At 37.8% G+C, this 16,415-nt stretch overlaps 1 protein-coding gene across 1 annotated transcript; it reads left to right on the forward strand.

The window, feature by feature from the left end:
- Positions 1 to 6,209: 6,209 nt before the first annotated feature.
- On the forward strand, positions 6,210 to 7,466 carry LOC113911447 (L-lactate dehydrogenase B chain-like). The gene has a single exon (XM_035723303.1). It carries the CDS (start codon positions 6,245 to 6,247, stop codon positions 7,247 to 7,249), a length of 1,005 nt encoding a protein of 334 aa, XP_035579196.1. The 5' UTR covers positions 6,210 to 6,244; the 3' UTR covers positions 7,250 to 7,466.
- The last annotated feature ends 8,949 nt before the right edge of the window (positions 7,467 to 16,415 follow it).

The raw sequence follows: 16,415 nt of genomic DNA on the forward strand, positions 1-16,415 counted from the left end.
ATAAGGAAATCAAGAGATAGTGTGTGACAGAGCCAGGTTGAGAACACTGGTGTTGGGACTCCCAAACCATGACCCTTTCAACATCGCCTCAGGTTTTTCCAGCATGGTTTTTTGCCAAAAGAAATCTTTGTTTTTCAAGAAAATGAATATATTGGTAAATTGTATTTTTTAAAATAATAGATACTAAATTTCGTTTTTTATGTCTGCTTCCTCCAAGTGATTCAGCCTTTTGAAAGGAGCAAGAGAGTTGGTTGAGTATTGCAGATTCTGAACTAAATTTTTAGGGCCCTCATTTCTCCGAGAGATGAGGCCCCGTGGTGCAGTACCACATTTTAACCACTAGTAGGCACTCAAATACTTGTCAAGCTGAATAAGTCTTTCCGTAAATAACAGACAGAAATTACCATCTCAAAACTTTTTTTTTTTAAGATTTTATTTTTAAGTAATTTCTACCCCCGATGTGGGGCTTGACTTACAACCTGAGATCAATAGTCGCATGCTCCACCAACTGAGCCAGTCAGGTGCCCCTGCAAAATGCTTTTCTGATAGAGTTCATTATGAAGTTAACTTTATTCTTTAAAATTCTGTCAGCTAATAATTAATGTAATTAAGGTAGAAAATTTTTGTGGAATTGAGAATATCTTTTAGTTGTACTATTGTTCAGGAAGAAAAATTTAAAAACATCTGGATTCTGCTTTCTTGGCTTTTGATACTAGTTTATTGTGTTGCTTTATTTTCTTGTAGATGGTAAAATAGTGATTCAAAGAATAGGATAAAATACAAATGTGGCTCTTCTTTTTAGGTCCTTACTAATAGAGAAGGGAATCTTTTCCAGATTTTTTAAAGTTTTATTTATTTAAGTAATGTCTACACCTAGTGGGCAGCTGAACTCACGACCCTGAGATCAAGAGGTGCTCACTCCACCGGCTGAGCCAGCCAGGCATCCCTCCAGATTTTTAGAGGGCTAGATTATTCAGCAACTTTTTAATATTTAGGATTCAGTAAAACTCAATTTGGGTTTGGTTTCATACTTCTATTTGTAATTTTTGATGGTGCATCCCTTTAAGGAATAATGTGATATGTTTGATTCATGAGCACTCAAAAATCCACAAACATTATAAATTAGTAAATATGATAGAATTTCAAGCATGAAAAGTATTTCTATTAATAAAGATAAGGATTTTGCCTTCAGTAAATAAAGTATGGCATGAGCTTACCTCTCCCCCAGAATCTGTTCAGAAATCTCAGAATTTGAACACTGTTCATTCTCTCTTTTGTTTCACATTCCTTTTGGGAAAATTCCTGGAACTATGGTCTAAAGAAAGTGAGAAGTGAGATAGTTTTCTCTTCAGACTGGTTGTATATTCTTCCATTTAGCTGTTTTTCAAAATCTTAATTGGAAATAAGAATAACTGCTCTCTCCTAGTCAAAATGTCTCTTGCCACCTACTGGTTGTGTTTCATTGAGCGAGTTAGCTGGATGAGCCTTACTTTCGTGATCCATAAATGGGAATAATATCTTCCCTGGTAGGGTGTATGAGAGGATAAAATGAAATAATGTATGTATAGCACTTAGCATAGCATGTGATCAAAGTAAAACCTCATTTGTCATTATTGAAGAAACTCTCCTGATTTTCCAGATGAAACTGTATTCTTCCTTTCCTGTGTAAAACACACTAGCAGATGCCCATGACATGCTGAATGCTCCTGGCTAGAAGATACTCAAGAAGGTGTGGTTAGGGACTAACAGCATTGGGATCACCTGGCATCACCTTGTTAGAAATGCAGATTTTTAGGGGCACCTATGTAGCCCAGTTGGTTGAGCATTAGGTAATGATCTCAGGATCCTGGGATCAAGGCCCCGAGTCAGGCTCCACGCTCAGTGGGGAGTCTCCTTGAAGATTCTCTTTCCCTCTCCCTCTGCCCCTCTCCCTATGCACATGCTTGCTCCCTCTCCCTCTCAAATGAATATACAAATGAATCTTAAAAAAAAAAAGAAATGCAGATTTTTTAGGTCTCAACCTCAGACCTGCTGAATAGGAATCTGTATTTTAATGACCCTCCCCCCTTCCCCAAGTGACTTGGAAACACGTCCAAGTTTAAGAAGTACTATGACAAGGACACCTGCTTAACAGATGCTTGCTCCCAAATCATGTGATACCAGTTGTTCTTGCTTTTGTAGTTATATAATTTAACCAAGCATCACATAAAGCTAAATAAGCATATGAAAAGAGTGTTGTCTTTACGAAAACTAAGTTAAATGCTTTGAAACAACGCTAATGATGAATGAGTCATAAAAATTGCTGTTGAAATAAGTGGGGGTGAGACAACTGTAAAGATTGGAAAAATGATAAAAAATTTATCGAAAAGTGGTAAAAAAAATTAACACATTTGAGCTTTGAGTTCTTCTCTTGCATGTGTTAGCTTCTAGACTTCACTTTAAGAAATTGAGTCATTTAGTCAGTTGTTGGCTGGAGCCACTCTGAGTGTGTGCTCAGCTCAAAAGATAAGGGGGACCTAGAATTAACAGCTGGTGGCTGCCAGCTCACCACACGTCTGGGCAGCCAGTCTTTTCCTAAAGGAAGAACCAAACAACACTCGCAATGTCTGCCACAAGCCCAGTCTGTTTCTGTTTTTGCTTTTAAATCTGTAAACTGATGGATACATGCATGGTATAAGTAATAAACCTGTGAGACCAATGTCTTATATACTTTGTTGGGCAAAGACTCCTACAAATGTGCAGACTTTGAATATCCTGAGTGCAAAAATAATTATGCATTTTAATGATGGTGTTTGGAACTTGACAAACACTCAGTCATGCTCTCTGGATACCAGTCTCTATCAATATAGTTGCCAACAGCCATCCCCAGAGCTACAAATTAAATCTCCACTGATTTTCAAATTATTGTGAATTTACTAATCAAAATTCTGCACACAAATGGGCTCACCCAGGATGCATAATACTTATCTAAACCACCAAGGAAATATCTGAGCAGTGTCAGCAATTTGTCTTCCGCCATCTCTACTAAGTTTTACAGACTAGGAATAGCCAGTGGAGAAGGATGTTTTGTGATGCAAATGACATATCTAATAAAGGGTTAGTATCCAAAATCTATGAAAAACTTACCAAACTTAACACCCTAAAACCAAATAATCCAGTTAAGAAATGGGCAGAAGATATGAATAGACACTTTTCCAAAGAAGACATCCAGATGGCTAACAGACACATGAAAATATGCTCAACATCACTCATTATCAGGGAAATACAAAATAAAACCACAATGAGATACCACCTCACACCTGTCAGATGGCTAAAATTAATGACAAAAGAAACAGCAGGTGTTGGCGGGAATGCAGTGTTGCAGTGTTGGTGGGAATGCAAACTGGTGCAGCCACTCTGGAGAACAGTTTGGAGGTTCCTCAAAAAGTTAAAAATAGAACTACCTTACAATCCAGCAATTGCACTATTGGGTATTTATTTATCCAAAGGATACAAAAATACAGATTCGAAGGTGTACATGCACCCTAATGTTTAGAGCAGCATTATCAACAATAGTCAAACTATGGAGACAGCCCAAATGTCCATCGACCGATGAATGGGTAAAGAAGATGTGGTACATGTATACAATAGAATATTCCTCAGCCATCGAAAATAATGAAATCTTGCCATTTGCAACAATGTGGATGGAGCTAGAATATATTATGCTAAGCAAAATAAGTCAGAGAAATATAAATATGATCTCACTTATATGTAGAATTTAAGAAAGAAGACAGATGAACATATGGGAAAGGGAAAAAGAAAAAAAGGAGAGGGGGAAACAAGCCATAAGTGACTCCTAATGATAGAAAACTGAGGGTTGCTAGAGGGAGGCGAGTGGGTCATGGGCTAGATGGGTGATAGGTATTAAGGTATTAAGGAGGCGGTTCATCTTGAGATGAGCACTGGGTGATGTATGTAATCATCATATGAATTCACCTGAAACGAAAATTGTACTGTACGTTAACTAACTAGAATTTGAATTAAAAAAAAAAAAACCTTAAACAAGAAAAGGATATTATGTGAAACATCTATCACAATATCAAGCTTTCTCACATGAAGGCAAGCTGATGTGGTAAAAATAGTGACACTTAAATTGAGAAGACCTGTGTTTGAGAATGGCCTCAGTTATTTAGTTCCGGACTTAGTGTCATTAGAAAATGACTGATCAATCTTTACAAATTGGCTTTGCACAGGAAAAACCATCACCAAATCAGTCTGGCTAGAGATTCTGGGGGCCTCTCAAGCCTTTTCTGTTGTTGTGTCTTTTCTGGATTTGTGTGCATAAATTCTCATTTAGAGGGATTTACTTCCTTTTTTTTTTTTTAACCCCTCCCCCAGGAGTTTGTGATCTCTTACTCCCTCTGGCGTCTGTCTGCAGTGTTGCAGTTTCTCTGGAGCTGCTGCAACCGTCCCAGCTTTCTTTTGTTCTCAGCAGCCCCCAGGCTCCTAGAGTATTCTGGTCCCATCAGTGCCTGTGGTGCGTGAGACAGAAACAAGTCTCTTGGGTATTCCCTGGCCCCAAAAGCTGGAACATTAGAGGTATGCTCCAACTTTTTCCTTTCCCAGGGAGAATCCTCTAGCTGAGTTGCTTAATGACTTTCCCAGAATAATTCTGCCTTTGGTTAATTTTCAGAGTTCTGAAAATACTGATTTTGACAGATTTTGCCAGTGTTCTCATTGCTTTTATGGAGGAGCAGATTTTTAGAAGTCCTTACTCTGCTATTCTGGATGTGCCTCTTCTCTATTTTGCCTTCATTCTTAAAAGATCCTTTGAATTCGTGCATAATCTAGATTGATATTAATTTTATTTTTATCTTATTGATTCTCTCATTCTACTGTCTTCCATTACTAATGTTGAGCTGTAACTAATTCACTCATTAGGAAGTCAGTCTGTTTATTGTCATTGGTTGCTTGTTAAGAGTTCCTGTTTTTGGATTTCTGTGAATTTAGTCTGTGACTATGAATTTTTTTTTATTTACTCTTCTTGGCTTTTGTTGAGCTCCTTATGTCTGTGGATTGATGTGTCTCAAGTTTAAGAAAAATTCTAAGCCATTATCTTTTCAAATACTACTTGCAATTCATTCTCTTTCTTCATCTTATTTGGATCTCTGATTAAACAGATGTTAGACCTTCTCACATTTCCTAGCTTCTCTTCTACCTATTTCTTCTATCAAATTGTGTGAACACCAGATATTTTCTTCTCACTCTTCTTTTAGTCCATGAATCCTTTATATCTCTGCCTTATCATCCATGAAACTCATCTACTGTCTCTCAAATTATTATATTTTTCATTACAGAAATTATATTTGATTCTTTTATATACTATTTATATTTTTTGTAATTTTTTTATCCTCTGTAGATATCTTCATTCTTTTTTATATGTTTAACATAGTCAGCAAAATTATTTCATAGTCTACACACAGCAATTTCAATATCTGGTGTCTCTACAAGTCTATTTCTTTTCCTGTTCTCCTCATGAAACCTCGTTCCTATGTGCCTAGTCATTTTTGACTGTGTGCTGCACATCATTTTTTATTTATTTATTTTTTTTACTATTGGCAAAACTTATACTTACATTAAAAAAAAAAAAATAGAACATTTGAGTTTGCCAGAACATCTGAGTTTGCTTTTGCTAAAGCACAAGTGGGGAGCACAAGTGTTTCTGAAGAACATAAACTAAATTCAAGAGTTGAGATTCCCTAGTTTATCCTGAAGAGTGGGATGGGATGTAGTTCCATAAATTATTTCACCTTAATTCACCCTTATCCTGAATCCTGACAGTTTAGCCTTTTGGGGATGATAGCTTGTTGTGGGGAAGGATTTCTTCTGTTAGTTGTCTGTCTTCTTTGTCTGTCAAAATTAAGGTTCACATCAGCAAATGACCTCAGTGTGTGAGTGGCTTCTGAGAGCACTCATCATTTTGGGTTATTATTTTCCATTTACATTTAATTTTGTGCCTTGGGATTTTCTTGTTTTCATTTTTATGTTTTTAACAAGATAATTTTAATATTTTTATCAAAGTTTTTAGTGTTTTCTGGAAGAATTAATCTGAACTACCTAACAAATCACTAATAGAAATAAGAATTCCAGGGGTGCCTGGGCCCCGCCTCCTCCTCTCTCCTTGCAGATCCTGCACCCGAGGAGACACACGCAGCTAACATGGTCTTCTTCGCGTGACTCTCCCCGCGGGTTCTCTCTGGGCACAATGGCAACTCTTAAGGAAAAACTGATTGCACCAGTTGCAGAAGAAGAGGCAACCATCCCAAACAATAAGATCACTGTAGTGGGTGTTGGACAAGTTGGTATGGCGTGTGCCATCAGCACTCTGGGAAAGTCTCTGGCTGATACACTTGCCCTTGTGGATGTTTTAGAAGATAAACTCAAAGGAGAAATGATGGATCTGCAACATGGGAGCTTATTTCTTCAGACACCTAAAATTGTGGCAGATAAAGATTACTCTGTGACTGCCAATTCTAAGATTGTGGTGGTGACTGCAGGAGTCCGCCAGCAGGAAGGAGAGAGCCGGCTCAATCTGGTGCAGAGGGATGTTAATGTCTTCAAATTCATTATTCTGCAGATAGTCAAGTATAGTCCTGATTGTATCATAATTGTGGTTTCCAACCCAGTGGATATTCTCACATATGTTACCTGGAAACTAAGTGGACTACCCAAGCACCGTATAATTGGAAGTGGGTGTAATCTGGATTCTGCTAGATTTCGCTATCTCATGGCTGAAAAACTTGGCATTCATCCCAGCAGCTGCCAAGGATGGATGTTGGGAGAACATGGCGATTCAAGTGTGGCTGTGTGGAGTGGAGTGAATGTGGCAGGCGTTTCTTTTCAGGAACTGAATCCAGAAATGGGAACAGACAACGACAGTGAAAATTGGAAGGAAGTGCATAAGATGGTTGTGGAAAGTGCCTACGAAGTCATCAAGCTAAAAGGATATACCAACTGGGCTATTGGATTAAGTGTGGCTGATCTCATTGAATCCATGTTGAAAAATCTATCCAGGATTCATCCAGTGTCAACAATGGTGAAGGGGATATATGGCATTGAGAACGAAGTCTTCCTGAGCCTTCCATGTATCCTGAACGCTCGAGGCTTAACCAGTGTGATCAACCAGAAGCTGAAGGATGATGAGGTTGCCCAGCTTAAGAAAAGTGCAGATACCTCGTGGGACATCCAGAAAGACCTAAAAGATCTGTGACTTCTGGCTTCTAGGCTGTAGGAATTTAAAACTATGATGTGATTAACTGTGAGCCTTTAGTTTTTCATCCATATACATGGATCACAGTTTGCTTTTATCTTCCTAAATATGTAAATCTGGGCTCACAAAATCAAAGCCCATGCTTGGTTTAATGCTTGCAATATGAGCCCTTGAACAAATAAAATTAACTATTGCAGTGTGAAAAAAAAAAAAAAAAGAAGAATTCCAGGGATGCCTGGGTGCCTCAGTCTGTTAAGCATCTGCCTTCAGTTCAGGTCATGATCTCAGGGTCCAGGGATCGAACCCCATATTGGGCTCCCTGCTCAGCAGGGAGTCTGCTTCTCCCTCTCCCTCTGCCCCTCCCCACCCCTGCTTGTGCTTGCGCTCTCTCTCTCTCTCTAAAATAAAATAAAACAAAGAAATAGGAATTCTAGTTGAGCATATTTATTCATAATGTGCTGTATCTCAGAGAGCTTCATGAATACCATGCTGCTTTCTTTAGATACTTTTTTCCCCTTCTTCGTTAGGTCCGTTATTAGTTTTAAAGGCATATCAATTATTTTTCCATATATTTTCAATATACTATTCTGGTCTTCCATTTCTTTGATAGTTGAGTTAAAATATATGTATATAATAAAATATATATGTTTGGCATCATTATACACACACACATATATGACATCACATCTTTCTATTGTTGACCCTCCAACTTTCTGTAACATCCATGGGACAGTACTTCTCTATTTGTGTTAAAATTTCTGGTTCACTTTGTTACTGCCCCACTTCACATTGTCATATAGTCTTTGTAGGATATAAGAATTATTTCTGAATTTCCTCCCACATACTTTTCCATGAAACATATCCATTCTTCTTCAGTTTACTTTATTTGGCATACTGGGGTCCTCCAGAGAAGGTTGTGGAGCTATATCTGGGCACTATTACTCCTTTTATTTTTCAGTTCAAAATTTTTTTTATTTTACCAGTAGGTTTTCTGCCCAGTAGAATCCTCTCAGCCTTTAGGTAGAGCAGGCAGGTCCTCAGCAGAGACTCAATGTATTGTTGTAATAAGATTCAGAAAGCCAAATTCATTTTTCACTCATATCCTCTCATTTTATCTTCTTTCCCTGACAAAGCTACTACCATCATTTGGAAGAAGAAATGAAAACCATCTGTGCTTCCATGACCCTCAGCTTCTTACCTAAAACCCTCTGACAGGAATCATTTTTTATGACATTACTATTCATTCCTATAGGAGTAAGAAGAGTATGTCTGATGCATTTAATGAGCCTTGGCAAGCTTTTGTTCAGGGCTTAGACATATGTTCTAAGAAGCCAATTATCTTAGGGCACATTGTGATATTTGGACAGGAATCCACTGAAACTATTTCAAGGAAAAGAGCGATTAATTGTAAGAATACATGGCAATATTATAGAATCCAATTGTTGGAAATACAGCCAGGTCTCCTGAGAGATAGAAAGCAATCAGGCAGCTATTTTTTCCATTTCTCTCTTCTTCTCTCCCCATCCCTCCCTCCTAGCCTCTCTCTCTCATCATGGTTCTTTGTCTCTATTCCCTCAGTGTATCAGAATTCTCCTGATTTTCTTTCTTATTTATCAATGTATTTCTGGCTAAAAATGTCTGCCAACTCAAAATCTTTGTGGACTTATATCTCCAAAATCCATCACCATATAATTAATAGTGTTTATATTTCTTAGTTAGGATTCCTGAGATAGAATTTGATTAGTTCAGATTAGGTTAGTTACCTGCTCATGGTCCAATGTGCTGTGGCAAAGACAGTGAGATCATGTGGTCTAAACATAGCTGCCAAAGCATGGGTGGGAGACAGATACTCTTAGATGGTGGTGTGAATGGAGAGGTGATGATTGGCTTATCAGTTCATCAACATACTGTTCTGGAATGGAGATTTATCCACTTTTTAAATGCACAAAGTACCTTCTCTGGTTCAATTATTTCAACATATGCCAAGTACAGGGGTAGGCAGGTTATGTCTTGTTATTAATTGAGTTTTAGATTGGTAGGGTTTTCTGTTGTCATTGTTGATTAAGTGCTTTATAGTTGTCATATAAATCAGGTCAAGAGTTATCTTTTTTTTATGTGCTTTTCTAGTCACTAAGTTCTGAACTTTGGCTTTGCTTCCTTTCTAGTCTTTCAGAATTTTTTTCTCTATTTTTTCTAGTCTTCCAATGAACTGGAGGAGGGTTGCTTTTCCCCAATACCTGTCTGGTCCTAAAATATATATCATCTGTGAAACTTTTGAATCAGTAAAAAATAATGCCAACTTTGCAAGTTCCCCTCTCTCACAAGATGAGCTACAGACCTTGGTGGTTCTCCCTGGAGAATGTAGTCATGTTCCCGTGTCTAATAGTGGCCTTGTTGTTCTAGTAAGGATTTCTCTGCTAACTAAGGAGTCTGTGCATATCTACATACACTTTTTAACCTTTTGGATGACCTCTTCTGTAACCTGCTTGTTCATATTCTATGCTAATATTTTTCTTGTTGATTTGCTGAAGTTCTTTTTATGTTCTAGATATTAACTCAGTTTTATCTTCCATCATATCATTTGTCAATTAAAGATATCTATTTAACAAGGGACACTATTCCTTGTTGACCAGGTATCTTGATTTTGATGTAAGCAAATTCATCTTTTTTTTTTTGACTTTTGGTTTATGCTATTTAAGAAATCTTTCCCTGCTCTCAAGCCATTTGCTCACATATTCTTTTCATACATGCATTTATTTATCTTTTATAGTTAGATATTTAATATCCCTGGACTCTACCTTTTTATGTAGGATTAATAAGAGATCCAGTTTTATTTTTTTCCATGTTGTGAGCCAGTTTTTCCAACACCATCTATTAAACAAATCATTGTTGTTTTCCCCTGATTTGTGGTGCCATCTTTGTTATATATTTTGGCAAATCTTATATTTAGAAAATATTTTATGGTAGAAATGAACAATTCCTCAACATATTTGATGTAACTTATCTATAAAACCATCTAAGACTGGTTTTTGGGTAGTTTATTCAAGTATTCTATTTTTGCTGCCCAATTTGTCCATTTTTATGTATTTTTTTCTGGAAATTTAGTTGTTTCATTTAAGTTTTTGAATTTATTAGTGTATGGTTGTACTTTGAACATATACATATAGATATTATAATGCTCTTACTCTTTTTATAATATCTGTGGTATCCTAATTATTCATCATTTTATTATGTTTTTTTAACTAAGCATCCTCTTTTCCTTGATCAGTCTCATTAGAGGCCTTTTTTAAAATAATTTTTTTCAAAGAACCAAATATTTGGTTTTGTTCCTCTTCTCTTTTTTTGTTCTTTATTTTATTGACTTCTGCTCTGAAACTTATATCCCTCTGTAATACATGTTTGGTAAGTTAGTTGGAACGTTCAATTCTTCCATAGAAGACAAGGAAAGTAAATGAGAGGTATGAATAGTAAGTAGATTAGTAACCTGTGAGATATACTAGATGTAGAATAATTTGAATAGAGCATATGTGTGTTTAACCTAGGCTATAAGATATGGAGGAACCACAAGACACCAAGTATTTATGAAATACTAAAGATACCAAGGTATACAAACCCCAGTATTAATGATATACTACATATGCATGAGGCTTCTAAGACATTCAATAGTCATGAGATTAAATATACCACACATGTGACATCTATTCTAGTTCCTGTGCCCTCTGCCCAAGAAATACAGATAAAATCCATAGTTATTTATGTTAATTATGGTAATTGGCAAGCTGCAATTATAGCCATGAGTACTTAGTCCAGCATTTCCCTGGTAGAGCAAGCACTATGTGTTGGCTCTAGACATCTTCCATCTTCTGTGCCTCTTTGCTCAAACCTCAACTCTGGTCCTCATATCTACGCTTTCAGCAGGGAATATGTGGCGTAGAGAGGAACACTATCTAAGGATTCAGATAGTATGGTTAGTCTATCCTGCTGTACTCTACCTTAAAATCTTCTTCTCCAGGCTTCTCACTGAGTGTTTTCACTTGATTAGATAAACCGCATGATTTGAGCATGTTAATTTGGTCTATAAGCCTTTGTGGGCCATGACTTCTGATATAGCTTGCCCGATAGTGTACTTGGAGAATACCATCACCTCAGGGGAATTTCTCGTATAACATTTTCCTTCTTACGTTTTCCTGCTTTCATTCTGTTGCTCACCATCTTATTTCTTCTTGGATAAATATATCTAAAGTTTAAGTGTCATCCCACTACCCAGTGAGGCCCACAGCCCTGGTTTGGACTATGACTCTGCATGTAGGCCAGAAATGTACATAGGACCTTAAGCTCACCTTCCTTACTTGTATCAAATGATGACCGGTATACTGATCTCCCATCCCTTTGCTTATGGCAGGAGATGGCTTAACTTAGATTGGAAAAAAAAAAAAAAGTTTAAGTGTCCTGCAAGGAACTGCTTTAGTATGTTCTGTAAATTTAGAGATGTAGTGCTAAATAGCATTAATAATTAAAAACTAATATGACAGTAATATAAGACAGTCACCATCCTATAATTTTTAATATTCTTGTAAAAGTAAGGGTTATATTAAAATATTATTTCCAACATCAGATTGCTGAACCTACAATTTTGTTATTAATTTCTAATTTTATTGCTTTATGGTCAGAGATCTTCTGAATGGTATTAATCATTTGGAATTAATAGAGGTTTTCTTTATGATCTTAAAGATGGCTGTTTTTGTAAACATTCTGTGTATACACAAAAGGAATGTGTTTGTTTGAGCTTTCCTGTTGTTGACATTCAATAGTCATGAGATTAAATATACCACACATGTGACATCTATTCTAGTTCCTGTGCCTCTTTGTTGAGCTTAGCTAATATATTTTCAATAGCTTGAGTTTGGTAATTGTATTTTCCAGATATTTTTATAATACTTCTAACATTTTATTTCCTATCAGTTTCTGAGGCAGGTGTGTTAAAATCATCAACTACAATTGGGGCACCTGGGTGGCTCAGTCAGTTGAGCATCTGACTCTTGATTTCAGTTTGGGTCATGATCTCAGGGTCATGAGATCGAGCCCCAAAGCAAGCCCCGTGCTCAGTGGAGAGTCTGCTTGAGATTCTCTTTCCCTCTCCCTCTGCCCCTCCCCCCACAGATAAATAAATCTTTTAAAAAATCATCAATTACAATTGATAAATTACATATTTCTTCCTGAAGTTCTTTCAGTATTGATGTGTTTTAAAGCTGTATTTTAGGGTGCATGTGAATTTATGATGGCTATAATCTTCTTGTTCAATTATTTCTTTTAAAACTTTTCCCATCTATTTTCAGTCTTTCACTTTCTTTTTGTTTTACATGTATCTCTTGTTGCCTGTACATTGTGGGGCTTTATTTTTTTTAATTTGAGATTCTCTGTTTTAATTGGTGACCACAACCAACTGTATTATAATTAATGCTAGGTTAAGACTGTTTCACACGTGTTAAGACCCATATTCATGTTTATTTACCCATATTGCTCTCTTAATTATCCCAATCTCTGTCCTTCCCCTTCCCCCCACCAAAAAACCCTGAAGAGCTTTAGCCTGCTTGCTTGTCATGTTGATCTTGTCCCCAGTCTTGTCAATATCAACAAGAATTTTAGTTTGGGGTATTTATGTGTTAACACTTGAGTTTTCTTATTTGAGGTCTCTTTCTTTAATTAATTAAAAAATATATTTCTTCAAATATTTCCCCTTCCCCATTTATATGTTTTGGGTCTCCTTCTGGGACTCCTGTTGTCTACACATTGGTACTTCCAACTCTGTTTTCTATTTTTTATCTTCTCTGTTGTCTATTTCTTTATTCATTCCGCTTCCTCTGGGGGAGATTCCTAATCATATCTTCTTACTAATTCATTTAAAAGCTGTGTCCATCCTACTAATTAACTGTTATTCATTGTAATTATTGCACATAGAGTGATTTATTTCAGCTATTACATTTGTTCATAAACAGTATTCCCCCGGGTTCTTTTGTATTATTTATTGTTCCTTTCTGTATTGCTAATAATCTTTCCTTATGTCCTCCAATATATGTTTTCAAGCTTATTTGGAATTTTTCATCAGCCTTTCCTAATCATGCTGGCTTATTGTGGACTTTGTTTAGTTTGTTGGCTTTCCTTGGGAATGGTTGTATTCCTGATACGTCTAATTGTCTTGGCCTATGAGCTTCTGACTTGGAGTAATTGGTCTCTAATGTCTCTTGAGGAGTGGCCAAAGGCCAAGCCATGGCTTTGTGGATCTGGTGAATTTAAGGAGAATGAAGGGAGTGGGTCCCAGGGTAAAGACCAAGTCACCTTGGGGTATCCTGGATACTTTCCTGGGCTGCTACTCCACAGGAACTCTTACACCTGGCCGCTGGTGTGAAGCACTGGGATAAGACCCTCCCTTCCCCACCCCATCCAGGTTATAACACACCAGTCTTGTGGGGTTGGAGAAGAAACCCAGGGCAGGAATGGTTGTCCAGGGTGGCAGCTTAGTGCAAACTTACTTGTTTTCATGAACTCCTTACTCCTTTAGGGCTATTGTGCCGCTCTGAGAGTATTCTGTGGACCCTGGGATCAGCCTGTGGCTGTAGGGGAGGTCCCAGAGCCTGGAGAAGGTGAAGAGCAGAACACAATAAAACTCTTTCCTCTGTCCTATGCTTTATTGCCGTGGCCTCCAGCCGTTGTCTAGACCCCCTCCTCTCTCCTCAAAGTACCCACTCATTCGAGAAACCTAGAGTTTTTCATTTTTGTTTATTTCTTTTTTCCTTTTCCTTTTTTTCCCCTTTAAATGCTAATTCCTGAAATGCATGTGTGCCCTCTGTTTCTGTGGTTTCTCCAGGGCTGATTTCTGGAGTTGGAGCTGGCGCCCTAACTACTTTGCCCCCTTGGCTGGCCCTACAGTTCCTCGAGCCTTTTCCTTCTCCACTCTGCCTGATACCTAGTTCCATGGGTGAGTTCATGTTCATGGTCTTTATTGTCCTCTCTGTGCAGGCCTCCATTCTTGAAAATCAGGAAGTCTTATTACAAACATTGCTAAAATCAGCCTTCCTTCCCCTTCTTCAGCTCTGCTGCGGGCCTCAAGTTAGGCCTGGGGTGTCCACTGAGAGTTTCCCAGAGCATGTTTTTGTCTCCCAAATGTCTGCACAAAGACCACATCTGAAATGAAAAAGCTGCAAACCAGCACTGTGTGTGAAAAACAATCCCTGGGTAGAAAAAGACGTCATCACTATAGACAGAAACCCTTTAAGCTATAGAAGGCTGAATTTCATCTAAAGACCACTCATTTTTTGAAGGAATCTATGGAGCACGCATTAAGTTAATTTTGGACCAAAAGGGATACATGTTGCAAACAACCTCTATCCTCTCAGTCAACAGGAGACAATGATCTGGTGTCCTTTAGAGTTAAGAGGGGAGCGGTCTCACTCTGAGAGACAGGATGGTGCAACCACCCAACCAAGATGGCATTTTAAAAAGCAGGGGCAATGGGTACTCTTGATTCAAATCCTAGCCCAGCCACTTACTACTAATTGTGTGACTGTGGTGAGTGCTTTATTTAACTTCTCTTTCACTTAGTTCTCTCATCACTAAAATGGGGATTAGAACGGGTTCAGTTGTTACAAAGAGAAGTAAGCTAGTGTCTAGGAGTCTATTCATATTGCCTACGGTGTTTCCATGATTGGAGTTCCTTTCTTTTTTTCTTCTTAACTCGTCTCTATTTAAGGGATGCTCTCCGTAACACTAACCCCCATGACAGTACCCCTCTTGTGATGACAGCTTTCAGAAGCTGTCATGCTTGGGCACAGGAGGGAAATGCTTGCAGCCCTGAGAGTAGCCACCCACAGTGCTGTGTGCACATGTCAGGGGTTTGCAGCTGGGTGTATGTTTGGGTGCAGGGCATCTGTGTAAGACCGGTACACTAGCCTTGATTAGCCAGTCTGGCAGGGGTGGATGGACACTGTTTTCCTGGTCTATTCTGAATGTATTTTCTTTCCTCCCCTCATTAAGGACATCTCAACTGGTTTCACTGAATTTCTACTCAGCATTTCACTTGTATTACTCTGAGATTTTGTTTGGAAGAAATTTCTCCAAATTAAAATAAGATAAGAAGTCTCTTAAGTAGAGGAGATGGCAGTGACACGCAGCGGCATTGCTGGTCAGTCAGCCAAGAGGGTTTCTGGAAAGTTAGAGAGAAGGCATTGAATTTCTGTAAGTGGAAATTTCTGTAAGTCTGATCAGTGACCTGAGGGCCTGGCTGGTCAATGCTTAAGATAATGGAAAAATCTCTGAAATCTTTCAGAGATGCTCACTAATCCAAATGGAGGAAGACTTGCTATTAGAAAGTCTTCCTGACCTGAGTCAGACTGTGTTTTTGCTCCTTCAATGCTTCATATTATTCACAGGTAGTAAACAGATGTTAATCCTATGTCCAGAAGAACAAAAATAATCAGAAGGATAGTTCTTACTTTTCAAATGTGGTTTTTCCACTTTGCTTGATTCTCACAAGCACATATCATTCTTTCTTTTATCTTTCCAGTTATTGTTTCCCCCCTCTTTTGCCCCCCTGCAGACACGTAAATTATCTATGGATTAGTTCACTAAAATCAATTTTATGTAAGCTTAAGCTAGGAGTGAGGCGTCTTGTCTGCCCTCTCAAAATAGTAAATGGAGTTTCCTTCTGAGTTTACCTGATAGCTTTTCTAAATATGGCTTCTGATCTCCCTTCTTCATCTATAACTTATTTTAAACTCTAAAGTGTTAACTCCCCCAATAAGGAGTTGAATAGTAGTCTAGTCAATGGAAGAATCGCTGTTTTAGACCTTGTTCTTATGAAAATGAGTCCTCGCTAAGTGTTTATGCAGAGATCTTGTTCTGAGAATGTTTCTTATAACTTGAGCTGTCCTACTGAGCATTAATAAGGAGGAAAGGTCACATTCAGCTACCAGTTCCAACTACATGGGTCCCTTCGTTCTCCCACTCCAAAGATATCAGCGGTTATGGTTTTAGGGTAATGGTTCACTTAGTAGGTTTTGATTTGTACCATTGACACAGGAAAGAAGCAGTCACTACTGCAAAGAAACGTTGCCATGATAACTACTATTAATAAATATTTGTTGTGGAGCTAAATGAAAAGTGTATGAAA

Source organism: Zalophus californianus, chromosome 12, assembly GCF_009762305.2.
Source record: "Zalophus californianus isolate mZalCal1 chromosome 12, mZalCal1.pri.v2, whole genome shotgun sequence".
NCBI lineage: Eukaryota > Metazoa > Chordata > Mammalia > Carnivora > Otariidae > Zalophus > Zalophus californianus.